Source organism: Cygnus olor, chromosome 6 (assembly GCF_009769625.2).
Source record: "Cygnus olor isolate bCygOlo1 chromosome 6, bCygOlo1.pri.v2, whole genome shotgun sequence".
Lineage (NCBI taxonomy): Eukaryota > Metazoa > Chordata > Aves > Anseriformes > Anatidae > Cygnus > Cygnus olor.
The window spans coordinates 14,987,209-15,000,960 of record NC_049174.1 but is presented as its reverse complement, the minus strand read 5'-3'; the positions used below and the strand labels follow the sequence as shown (position 1 = coordinate 15,000,960).

The 13,752-nt window shown below is 37.9% G+C and overlaps 1 protein-coding gene across 5 annotated transcripts in view; it reads right to left on the bottom strand.

Annotated features, from left to right (window-relative positions):
• The window catches only part of PDE1A (phosphodiesterase 1A), a 183,405-nt gene that overhangs the window by 12,576 nt on the left and 157,077 nt on the right, over positions 1 to 13,752 (bottom strand). For all 5 annotated transcript variants that reach the window (XM_040561584.1, XM_040561586.1, XM_040561588.1 and 2 more), the window contains 3 exons: positions 12,388 to 12,469; positions 10,712 to 10,832; positions 8,750 to 8,937 (listed from right to left, as the gene is read on the bottom strand). In XM_040561584.1, the coding sequence (XP_040417518.1) occupies positions 8,750 to 8,937; positions 10,712 to 10,832; positions 12,388 to 12,469 (391 nt within the window). The remainder of the gene's footprint in view (positions 1 to 8,749; positions 8,938 to 10,711; positions 10,833 to 12,387; positions 12,470 to 13,752) is intronic.

Here is a 13,752-nt window from a genome sequence, read left to right as displayed (position 1 = left end):
AAATAGCCACATGTCATGGCATAAAATTACTAACTTGGCTGTGCCCACAGTCTTACAGAAGTAAACCAAGCATTTAGATACTTATTTGCTTCAATAGGCAAGTCTCTGGAAATAAACTTTGGTCATGAGTGACCAGTCCAAATCCAGACCAAAAGTGATTGAATTTGATGACTTAGGGAGAGGAATATTTCTGCATCTCAGACTGCAATCACATTTCCACTACAGTCAGCATTTGGCATCCATTTGGCATCTCTGTAACATCATTTTCCTGAATCCAAAGAAATGTCCCTTTGAGGTGCAATTTGGCCTGTGAAATGGGATGGAAAGGAAGACTTCCAAACCTGAGGTGAGGTGCAGAAGCATAGAATATTTAAATAATTTCCTTCCCTTTTAAGTTCTTATACTTTCTGGGATACTTTTAAGAAACTCAAGAAGTTTCAAATTTGAGCAATTTCAAAGGGCAGTTTTCCTACGGAATTTAGACTTGTTTTGGACTTCTGAAACTTGGACAAGTACTCTTTTTTTCTACACCCTTCAGTACAGCTCCTACAAAGAAGTGGTTGGGCTAAAGACGTTAAGAAATAAGTATGCACGACTTGAAGCAAATGTGATGTTCAATCCAGATATGTTAATTAAAGCATCTGTCATTTGTTATATAATCTACCTACCTAAGGCTTTTGTCCCATGAAACTGATTTACATCACTTGCTTTGTTTATTTTGTTGTTGTTATTGATGGTTTTATTGTTGTTGCTGTTGGTTTTTACTTTTTTTTCCTTCTTTCTTTCTTATTAAACTGTCCTTATATCAGCCCACAAGCTCTTGCACTTTTCTTTTCAATTCTGTCCCCCATCCCACTGGATGCGGGGAGAGAAAGTGAATGGCTGTGTGGTGCTGAGCTACCTGCAGGGTTAAACTGCAACAGTCCTTTTGGTCCCCTGTGTGGGCACAAATGGTTGAGATAACAACAGATCTGACCAGAGTGTGTAAGAACAAATGTGTTTATAATTTGTTGTAAGCATTATATTAATTTAATACTTGCCAGCACAATGCTGATTTATTTGCTCTCAAGGTTGTTTTTTGTAACCCTTTTCTTGTTGTTTGTCAACTCCAAGGGCTGGTCTAAGGTTGTTTATGTTTTTTTCAGTCATGTTACACTGACCACAAACCTTATCCAGTATTTGTATTCAGTATTAGAGTCATTCTTGTACCTCAGGTAAATTCTCATGGAACCTATTAGCAAGTACACTCTTTACCTTTTCTCCACAGGGACCCCATCTCAGTGGGGAACAAGGCTGGACACCTTCCCATTCACCTTCCCTTTCTCATTCATATTCTAGAACGGCCACCAACTACTACTACAAAAGCAGCAGTAGCAGGCTGTTGAATAATCCTGCTGGCTTAAACCACAACACCTTCTAGAAAACACACATCTCTTTTTTGGACACTGAGCATCTTAATAATATCACACCCATTCAGATAAAGGCAGGCAGAAGTATGCTTTACAGTGAACTCAGGGCAGGCATTATTGTTGCTACCATTTTTGCTCTCCCTCTTTTAACTTGGTTAGAGTGCCTGGAGCCAGGCTTATTTACATATTTTCAATTGTTTGGTTTTGTTTTCTTTACAAGAATCCAAGTGTTATTCAGCAAAATTTCTTCGAGTTTGTAAAACATTCTTCTCCTAACAGACGTGTTAGGGATGGCTCAGTCATATCCCTCTCTTCAGTACTTCTCTGCCATTTCTGAACTCCTGCCTTAAATCACTGTCTTTCATGAGAAGAAACAATGTCGTCTGATAAATAAACATGGCATAAGTGGTATCTTTCTTCTCATGTGTTTAGGCTGGGATGTTGGCAAAGTAATTGTCATGCATTCCTTTGTTTGGAAAACTGGCAGGAGTTATGATGCAACAGCCAGGTTTCAGAATACTTGAAAAATTCTGCTACTCAGTAGTTTCAGCTTTTGTGGGGTTTTTGTTTGGTTGTGCATTTTTGTTTGGTTAGTTGGTTGGTTGGTAGTTGTTGGTTTTTTTGTTTGTTTGTTTGTTTTGCATCTACAGAAAATGTGTTAACTACTGAAGGTGACTTCTTTTCTTTCCCTCTTTGACCAAATACTACTACTCTTTCATTATGTCACCTTTTTTTGACTTAATAAGTGTCTGAAAATTGAAGCAGGTTCTTTAAATAAATATTGTACTTGTTGATTATGAGCCCACCTTGTGTTGTTTCACAGCTGAACAAGAAAGTGTTGGTAGCTGTGAGCACTGCAGAGCAGCTGAGATCCTCACTTCTTGCTTTGGTTGGATAAATGTGACCTTTTAGTTGCTTTGAGATTTTTTGATAAATAAATCATCTAAACATCCTAACCTTTTTTCAATAAAAGTACCTTGTACTGTGTTTTTATTTATGAGAATGTTGTAGAATTCTCAATGATTTCTTATTACAGAAATAAAATAATAGGCTAAGTCCTCATGAAGTTTCCCAGTGCCAGCAATGAACATGGTTGGAAGCTTTATTTTGTCGTAAAAATTTGACATACTGGTTACCTATTGTTTGTTGGACTGCATTGGAGTGCTGAATTCCTGTCAGTCCAAGGAAGGACTGAACTTTTCATAGACCACCAGAACTGTCATACAGCTCTGGCTAGCACTGTGCCTCTGGGAGTTACTGCAGGACCCCGTGGTCTCCAGAGTATCACTGCTCTGCTGCTGCTCAAGCCCTGGTGAGGCTGCATGACTAGCTGCAGCACTGATGTCCACTGTCTCAGTTGCGTTACTGCCTGTGTGCACAGCAACGTTTTCAGGATGAGATTTACTAGGTGGTGAAGAAGCTTTTCTACATTTTGGGACTTTCTCTTTTACTTCTCCATCTGTCCATTGACTTTCTTTTCCTGGCCTTTCTGTAATAAGAAACAGATCTTTCAACTACCATCATCTGTACAGTAGAGGGCTTAAATGAGACTTTTCTGTCTCCAGCGACTGCACTGCTTTAGCACGTGCTGACTTACCAAGAGTGGAGAGGAAAAACACAAAAGCCACGTGTAAGTGGAACACCAGCTAATGGCAGCTACTGCCAGAGCATCATACCCCAGTAAAGCTAATGTCTGTTGAATCACATCGCTATTTTGATTGCTCTGTTGAAAATAAGCTATAATAATTTACCCTTATGGAAAGATGCAATGACATTGAAGCATTAAGAATTAGCAAACTACTGAATTAGAGAGGAAGGCTGTTCAGCTTCACTAAGAATTAAATGATTTGAGAAATTTTTAAGTAAGAATGCTACTTGATGTTATGGACTCCCTTTATATATTACTACAAGACTTGTTTGATTTCTAGGCTTGTCAGTTTTCTTTTTTACTGGAAAACCAGAATCCACAAAGTAGGGACAAAAGACCTAACCCAGGACAACACTGGAAGGAAATGTGTCTTCCCAAAAGACATGTTCTCGCATCAGCCATTTTAAAGAGAGGAGGGAGAGAGCAGCAGTAAAGATCAGAACTATGCAGAAAGCAAGAGGACTGATCCTGGTGCCTCTGGGACTCCTTAAAGAAATTTCCAAGGGTTCCCAAACAACCATGGCTGACTTTTCCAAACCCAAGAATAGATCACAGCAACGCACAGAGTTATGTAGTCACCAGCCCCTTCCATGTTCAACTCCTCAGGCAGATTCGATCACAGATTTAGAAGTATAAAAAACTACTGCAAACCATATAATCCAGTGGCACTTGATGCCACAGCATTATGTCATACAGAGAATGTAAGGAAAGGCTTTATTGCCCACTGGTATATGTTGTGGGGGGACATGTAACAGGTCCTGCTCTTGTGTTCAGTTACAGTTCCTCAGTCTAATGTACCGGACACCACAAATACTAAATGTTTCCTGCCACTCTTGGCTCAGACCAGTCACTGTACCAGTCACTGTACCAGTCACTGTACAGACCAGTCACTGTACCAGTCACTCAGACCTCAGAAAATTTCTCTTACCACAGTTCTTAACACTTTTCTGCATTAGCCCAAAACTGCTTGTGACCTAAACATTTTAGCACTGCAATTAAAATCACTGTCTCTGGTACTACATGGGGCTCTGTTAGCCCTCTGAATTTATTTTTCTCCAACAGATTAATACAGTCTATTAGAGTAGATTTCATGTGCCAAACTGTCAGTCGGTTTCCGTGACTGTCACACATATCCTCCTAACACCCGCCCGTCCTCGTGGCTGCTAAATCAGATTAATATGCCATCAGATTTTTGCATTTCAGCAGCTGTTACTCTCTTCTTATTAGGGAGTCTGCAGAGATAATCTTTCAGACAAAATGGAGCTGAACCCTGTGGTTATTGTGACTGGAAGGATGCAGGTCTGAAAGTGCCTGAGGGGGGCCTGCAGGTGTGATGCCGAGGTCTTTCAGAAGAGACATTTGTTATTCAAAGCTGCAGCCCATGGGGAAAAAAAAAAAAAAAAAAAAAAAAAAAAATAAAAAAAAAGCTGATTCTCACTACAAAGATGCAAATTGTTTTTTTCCTTATTTTTATTATCAAAATTAAGCACAAGACAGTGTGAGAGCCTTGCTTAGTTTTTCGAGCCATGCATGCAGCACTATCCTTAGGCAAAAGGTGTTGAGGACAGTTTGCCACTGATTGCTTTCCATACAAATAATGCAACTTTGGTTCAGGTCCTGTAACAGTTAACTCATCACATAAGCATACACCGGGAAGAATGAATAGCACTGCTGGTCATATTATCCTGAAGTTGAACAATGTTAGCATGCTTTAATGATGGGCCCATCCAACTGGCAGCTAGACCCTTGGTCTGTACACTGGATTCCTTTGTTTTATTGTATGACCTGTGGTGAGTGTCCTAAGCTGTCTGTGCCTCTGTTTGTTCACCTGTAAAGTCAAGATAATGTGTGCAATTTTTCTATGTTCTATGTATAACTGCATCATGAAGTATCTTCTATGACACTTAAATCTTTCCCAACAAGTTGTTTCTTACAGGTTTTTCAATAGGCCAATAATTCCCAGACCTTAAAATCCATTAAGCAAACATCTTCCTTAATGTAACAACCTCTCAGACTCATCTGAGCATCTTTACTGTCAGTTTGCTACAACTATCACAATTCAAATAGGAGCAGCCATCACTACTAGGTGTTGAAAAAAAGCAGAAATGGTCTCTTTATCACTGTGTTGGGTTGAACAAAGACAGATTATCTGGTGATTAGGGGCTTGGAATATTAATTAAACATCAAGGCTTTCAAATTAGAATCCCAGATGTTTGATCATTATGGTAATTCCCTGGTAACATAATTCCCCAAAAGGCCTGAGAAACATTCCTCTAATTCTCCAGTGGTGAAAGGTTGAGGACCCTTAGGCTATAGAGGACTGAGCTACTCTGCATCAATTATACAAGACATGGCCTTTTTTTTTTTTTTTTTTTTTAAGAAAAATTGAGCCATCTTATTTTGTGAACCATTTGGTAAAGAAGCTCACAAACTGCTGCCTGGGTAGATAAGCGCTTTCCTTATTAACACAGGCTTTCCCAAAATAAGGCACTTTGCTGCTTGCACAAGCTGCTTGCTCTGAGTCAACGGTCTCAAGAGCACCATTTCAGGGAGCAGTAGCACCAGCAGCTGGACCTACTGGAGATCCAGGAAAGCTGCCCTGTGTTCAACCCTGCCAGTGTGTCTTGGTCTTCTGCTCTGGCCTGTCTGAGTACAGGAGTCAGACCATCTACATCAGCGCCCACTGCCTCCACTGAACTGCCTCCCAGACAGTGCTCCACCTGTAGCCTTACCCTGATAAGGTGAGAAGGTAGAGCAAGTCCAGGTCATGCTCAGGAGACTGCAAGGATTATTGCTAGTTTTATTTTTTATATTTTTTGTTCATCTGTATCACTACACTGTATTATAGAGATAACTTCTCCTGAGTCTGGGATCTAATCTGGTGGTCTGGGAACAACATATAGAGTTTGCAGACCTACGGACAAGAATGCAGATGGTTCTTTTAAAAGCAAAAGTACTGTTATTCAAAGTCAGTTCAGGAAGTGTTTGGAGGTCTACGCTAACAGCCAGCCTGCTTGTTACCGCTGCATGTTGTCCTCATACATGTCACCCTGTCAGCACACTCAGCTCTTTGGGGTTTGTAATAAATTATCTTTCCAGAAATAATGACAGCAACAACATTCCTTTCACCTGGCAGTGATTTATCCCTGGTATCTCTTCCCTCAGTAGGTGCTCCTACTAACATATGAATAAAATACAGTTTTGTACATATGTCCAGAGCAACCTAAAGGCTTCTTGGCAACAGTCAGAAAACCTAGCATAAGATCCTGACAGAACAGGACAAATTATCTCAGGTTCAAGGTCTCAGGCTATTCACTTACAGACTTAGTCAAACTTGAGAGCAATCTGAAAAGAATTTCAAGTGGAAAGAGTTCAACATTTTTTCATTCTTTACTACATGCTAATTTGGCACACTCTGATTAAGGATTTTTAGTCTTTGCAGGGCGCAACATCAGAGAAGATATATTGCTAGTCTGAACCAATGGGGGAAGATTGCTTCTTATTATTATGTAACAAGGAACATATGTGCTACCTTAGATAGTGCTCCATAGAAGATATTAATTTAGTGAAAACTTCTTTTCTTCTTTTCCAGCAACTCTTAGTGACCACACATGGAGTAAAAGTTTTAATTGCAATGCAAAAACATGAATGGAAAATATCTTAACTTTCACAAAACCTATAAAATCCCCCCATAGCTTTTATTTAAAAAAACTTAGCATATGTATATTAAAAAAATAGAAACCTGTACTCAAAAGTATTTGCACTATTCACAAGGTCCCTCTAGATTCTAACCAGCTACCATGAAGGTCTTCATGCCTTGATCCAGTCAACTGCAGATGTTGCTGCAAGTGGCCTCTTTACGCGGGCAGTTTTCTATAAATCTCTTCCTTGTTCTCACAGAGGTTTTGCAAAACAGATTCAGCCAAAATCACACAGAGCAGATATCATTCATCAAGGTCTAGCCTCTACACCAGATACCTCCACTTACCCATCAGTTTTCCTAATGTACGTTCTACTGTAATCCCATAATTCTGTTCAGGAAATACTTAGACATACTTCATCAGTTGGTGGAGGAAAAGAAGGGGATCCTAGAATCTGGACAACTAAAATCTCAACAAGGTCCATAGAGGTCTTGAACTTTAATAAATCTGTTTCTCACTGTAAAAAACCTGCCTGATTTCTTGGATCTTGCTGGGCCTCACAATAAGATTGACTGTATACAGAAACAATCATTTACCTTCAAAGAATTCTTAAATCTCTTACTGTGAGAAGCTCTGGCTTTTCTATGGCTGTTAATAGTCCCATTTAACTTAATTGAATCTATCACTAATTTATAGAGCACTACAAAGTACTGAAAATGAAGAAGAAATTATCTTTTTGATAGCATTGTACACCTCCACGGTAATGTAGCAGAATGCTGATGTACCAAAATCAAACTGGCTGGTTAGTAGTAGATGCAACTGAAGTGGCAGACTTCCAGACAGCAAGTTCTCCATTTTTCCACATTGAAGGATGTTGGATGTAGATAGCCCAGGACTGTTTGATTTCTGTAGGCTGTAGCTAAGTGGTCCGTGGCCTACTCCTGCCATCCATGGATCATCATAAATTAGCAGTTTTGTCCTTTTGACCACACAGTATTAGTTGGATGATATCAAAAGAGACAATTGATCATATGAAATTGCTTGTGCAGAAGTGACAATATGAGTTACACCTCCTCCTTAGCTGCCACTTCTGCCTAACTCTCAATTCGTCATCACCATATAAGTATGGAAGCTTGTTCTTACTTAATATTCTCTTAATGAGAGAGAAAAAAAGATGCTGCTTTGGATGATGGGGTGAGAGACAAGGCTGGCACTGTATACCAATGTATCATTCCTGATAGTCAGTATCAGATCATGTAAAGTTCTTCACAGCAGTGAAACACTATACTAAAATGTTCTAGGTGCTTACTTGGAAACAGCACAGACTGTGTGGACAACATGTTCTCAAATGGCATTCAGTTAACCTGGATTAAGGTTATAAATTGTGTTCACACAGCAATTATCACAAATCATTTCACTCAGATAACTGCAACCCCAGAAAAATTTTCAGTTATGGCTCATGAACTAAGATGCTTGATGTAGGTTTGTCATTATTAACTAACAACTGGCAAATCAAAAGTCACTTTTGGACTTATTTGAGTCTAATACACTCTGCGATTGCCAAAATCTTTATTTTGGGTTATTTAAATAATTGCCTACAGTGTAGTCCCAAGAAACCTGTAATACAGAATTTTGTTCCATACAGTGGGGAACAAATCGGATTTCTAATAGCAAAGTATCATTTTTATGTTTCTTAACAAATGCAGCAGCACATCATACTTTGAATTGTTGATTTTGGCATTTAAGGCAGATGTCAGTATCAGTTATGATTAATATGCAAAAATGCACTTTTTCAAACCATCCCTCTAAAGATAAGCTGAGCAACACAGAGCTTTATTGCACAGGCTGTAGGATTTCCTCTCATAGCCTGGCTACCTACATCTCTCTATGCCTCCTGAGAGAACAGAACAGGGCCATCTAAACAAACATGAAATAAAATCCATGAATCCAATACAACTATGTATTTTTATAGGGTGAGGGAAAATCAAAAATTAAATTAGAAGAGATATTAGGGAGTAAACTATAAAACATCCCTCCTTAGTATATCATACCTTCTTCTGCTAATTCCTTCCATCTTTCTTTGTTTGCTTGAATGATCTGCATCAAGTTGTTCTTAAAGCTTGTTAGGTCTACAGTTGCTAGAGAATTTTCTGTGTGAGTCCCTCCATCACTTGCTGTAGTTTTAAAATTGTGTCGTCTTTGTGTTTCAGCATTGCTTACTGCTCCCAAACTATTCTGGCTGCAAAAGGGAAAAAAAAAGAAAAAAAAAATATGAATTAGGTGCACAATAAGGTAGTTTTTAATAATACACTAACAGTTCGTTTGAGTCAAATTCCTACAGGTAATCACTATATAGAAATAAGAGCGTTCAACAAAGTATGCCTAAAAAGTGTGCCTAAGATACAAGACATTTCTGCAACTCATGAAACTGTAACCTGGGAATGATTCTTACCAACCTTTTTCCAGGAAAGCCAGGGGGAGGGTGGGGGTTGTGGAAATATATTACTTGTAGGCTGGATCTTGAAAGAAAGTTTATGTAACCATTTTGAAGCAGCTTCTTTGCTATGTTTTTAATCAGTATCTTTGGGGGCTCACAGGAAAAACATCTGATAGCTATTTGACCCATTTGAAAAAAGCAAGACATGACAATACATTGGCAGATAAATGAGTTTATCTTCAGGTAAAATTTCTCTTCAAGGTACAATACTTTCAATTGTAGTCAAAACAGGGTGTAGTACAGTGGCAATACAATCCAGCCCTTCAAAATAATATGGAAAACTAAAATACCCGGAACTTTATTAAAATTAATAAGAAAAAAAAAAAAGGCACTAACCACCACTTACGAGCTACTGCAGCTACCTTACAAGTAAGGTAAAGTACAGTCCAAAGTGATTATTTGTATGTGAATATGCAGATAAATGTAAAGGTATAGAAAAAAATATTGTTTTTAGGATGAAAATTAATTCTGGATTAATTTCAATTTTAGGATGAAAATTAATTCTGGCTTTGCACAGGTAATCACATCACACCATAATATTTTATTTTGTAGACATCTTCTATCATGGTGCAAAAATCAAGAGCTTGATGGGCAAAACAACAACCAAACAAACAAAAAAAACACCTACATCTCATTAATAGTGTACTTAAATCTCTCAAGTGGAATTTAAATTGATTCATTTTTGGCTTCCATGTATATATGAAATAATACTAAAATGGGAATGTGAAGAAGCAAAATGACCTACCGCATCTTTATCAGGAAGTGTAGTGATAGAACAAGGTGTAATGGCTTTAAACTAAAAGAGGGTAGATTTAGATTAGATATAAGGAAGAAATTCTTTACACAAAGGGTGGTGAGGCACTGGAACAGGTTGCCCAGAGAGGTAGATGCCCCATGCCTCGAAGTGTTCAAGGCCAAGTTGGATGAGGCCCTGGGCAACCTGGTCTAGTGGGAGGTGTCCTTGCCCGTAGCAAGGGGATTGGAACCAGATGATCTTTAAGGTCCCTTCCAACACAAACCATTCAATGATTCTGTAACAAAATACTCAGAAAAAAACTAAAGCTGCCTTCACCACTTGCACTTCCAAATGTCTATCAGAAATCAAAGAACTGTTAATTAAAATTATACTGAAAAAGATTCAAGGATAACAGAACTAGGAACTTCATTAATCTATTACAAAGATTATACTCAAAGGAAAAATGCTATCAGAGATGCAGTAGAAAATAAACTTATATTTTATGTGTGTATTCTACTCATTATTGTGTTTTTGCCTTTTATTATGCATGATCATCCACAGTCGATGGAGGAATAGCATACTGCAAATACAAGATAGCACCACGTGGTGGCAATACTGTATAGCTATTTATGTTACTTTTCCAACTCTTAAAATAATTATAAAAATTCCAAGAAATACATCATTATGTTAGTTATGTCAGTTCAAAACAGAAACAGTATATTCATACCCGGGTTATTATGTTAGTTATTTCAGTTCAAAAAAGAAGTAGTGTATTCATACCCGGGTATCCCAAATGCAGGACTTTCAGATTTTGATGCTTCCTCTATAAGAGGCATAACAATTTTCTCCATTGAGTCCGTAAGAAGAGAAAATGTTGGTTCTACTATGAAATCAATGAAACCTGAAGGAGAAGAAGAGAAAGATTTCACAGCTCTCAAAACTAAAAATAAATTCTTGATATCAGGCTGATTTTCTGACTGTAGTCCTAACAATATACTAGATACCACTTGTACAATCTTGAGGGGAAAAAAAGCAAAACCAAAAAAAAAAAAAAAAGAATCTGTGTAGATATAACTAGACGATAGTAATTATAGCTTTTCATTCCTTTTTCTTGTAAATTTTATGCACTGCAGAACACACCTGCCATTTTGAAATGAATATTATTTATTGAATAGAAGAGAAACACAGTTGAGCCAAGGGGCTAGAAGTCATACTGTCTCTTTTACCATTCAACACTTCTTGCCAAGGAGTTAATACTTCAAACTGCTGTTTATTATTCTGTGGAGGTAAAGTGTTATTTCACAGTGTGTAGGAGTGTTCTGTCAAATCAGTGAAGAGAACAAGTAACATCCATAGGAGACAGCATTCATCCCACAGTTCTGAGATGTCAGCTCTGAACAATGTCTTTTGCATTTTAAAGTGCTCATCAAGGTATGGAATGACACAGTGAGAGAATGAAGCATTATTCACCACTGAACACTAAGAGGAAAAAAGTAAAAAATAAAAAAATCTAAAACATGAGCTAGCAATGGATTTCCAGGAGTCTTCATACTCTAACCAGGCAACACAGCACAAAGGTGAGCAGCAGTGCTTCAGCCTAGGATCCAGCTTCCTTTCTGCAGTAGGTGTGATGCTCAAGTGCATTGCCTTTCAAGTCCCAGTGAAATGGAATAAAGGAAATTCTAAGTAACAAGAACAGACAGTACAACATGCTTCAACTCAAGGGTAAGACACCTTCACCTGTAGAATCTCTCCAGCAGTTCCGTATTCACTCATAAAAAGTACAGCTGTTAGTAGGACATGCCGATCTATGCAGTATGCATCTAGGGTAGCCTCAGTGATCTTTACCAGTTTTTATTACATTATTATTGCTGAAGGAAATGGGTGTAGAGAGAGCCAAGACCTGTATTTCTGAAAATGGGAAGCTGAATTTTGCCTGCTGCTGACCAAAATGAAATTAGAATTGATGAGAACCGAACATAGTGGTCCTTTTCAGCCCAAGGAGGCTTGACCATGCCACACCAGATCTCCACAGTCCAGACATCTGATGTGTGAATTAGCTTTAGTTGAGATGCATCTACAAAACGTTACCAGGTTTTCAGATTGTAGCACAGATATACCTTTAAGTTCTTAAGCAAGAGACAACCTGTTTGAGGATATTATCTACCAAACTCTGAAGTGTGTACCGTAAAAACTGGGCTCATACCCAGTACTTTGCTAAATCCCTCTCGTATCCCTCCCTCACACCACATGTTGCAATAAGTCCATATTCTTTGGAGACCAGTATATTGTTGCTTTAAGGGCACATGAGTTCAGTGAACAAATCGGTACAAAGAAATAATTTCTATATGATGGGATTTGGAACATTTAAGATTCAAAATGAGTGTAGGAAAGGTCCACATGATTTTATATGCTCCTACACATACAAGAAAAACAAAAACACAACTTGTCATTACCTATTTGGGATTGAGCTACCAAAGTAGACTTGCGGTCACAGAGTGGCGAAAACTGAAGACCTAAAGCAGCCTCCTTGTCTCCCTGCAAACAACAATGTTTAATATTATAAGCATATATTTAATATATGGACAGAGAGACAAATGAATCTGAACACTGTTAGTATTTATTCAACAGATTACTTTCTTCACTTATATTCTTAAACAAAAACAAGCTGCAGGCAAAAAGAAAAAAATCACTCTACCTTTAGAATTTCAGGAAAAGTAAAAGTCAAAATTATAGCTTACATTTGACAATTTTTATATAAAGGAACTTATTGCAAGCAAGCTCTTATCAAGAGCAAGGCATCTGCCAATGAGATTTAACATTTGTCAGGGAAGAAAAATAAATGACATTTTATATGAAGTCTGTCAGTATTCACCATTTAATCCTGCTGATCCCAGATGTGATGGGATTGGAGACATTTAGCGTGTATGTAATAGTACACCAAACATTAAATGTTTCCTTCTATTACATTGGTTTATTCAATGTGTAAAATTTCTTCAATGGATTTGCACAGGTAAAGGGCATGATCTGACTAATTCATTCTCACTAGCATGCATTTCTCTACTGCTGAAGACAGAAAAAAGAATGAGTTCAATTACATTAGTAATATGACTTGTACAAACCTAGTTCTGTAAGTATTTGAACACCTTACACCTGAAAAGACTTTTTTTTTTTTTTTTGTCAAAACAGTCTAGACAGGGTAGTGTTATTGCCATTTTACAGCATGGTAGGTCAACTGACCTGCAAAAGCTCAGAGTGTCAAGTTGCGCAAAAAGCTGAGGAGACAGATCTTTCAAAGGAAGATATAATTTGTGTTGCTGAACAAACCTGGCTTCCAGAGGCACTGACATTATAGACCAAGGAAAACTTGGTCTTTCAAGTAAAATGGTTCTACATGTTAGTCATGGAGAGTGCTGTTTCATGATCATTCAGTGGGCAGAGGTAAAGGAATATACCATTTTTGCAAAGATCTTATCAGAAGCTGATGTATAAAGGGGGCAGTATCAACCTTCCTTAGTCTTTTTATCATGTATCATATTTCTAAACTTCTCTCAAATCTAGTTTAATAATAGCAATGAAACCACTTCAGACACAATAACAGATGTAACCCACAGATTGTGTTTCATGTGGAAATGGAGATTTTTATTACTATGGTAATAGTAATAAATTTTACACCCAAGTGTTCATAACTTGCCTTTAGTGTATAAAAGAACACAGGTTCAGTTACTACTAAGAGCAGTGTTAGTGGTATCTCTATGTAAATGCAGGCAACAGATTGTGATTTAATATAAAATGGGGTAGCTCTAACAATTCCAGCCATT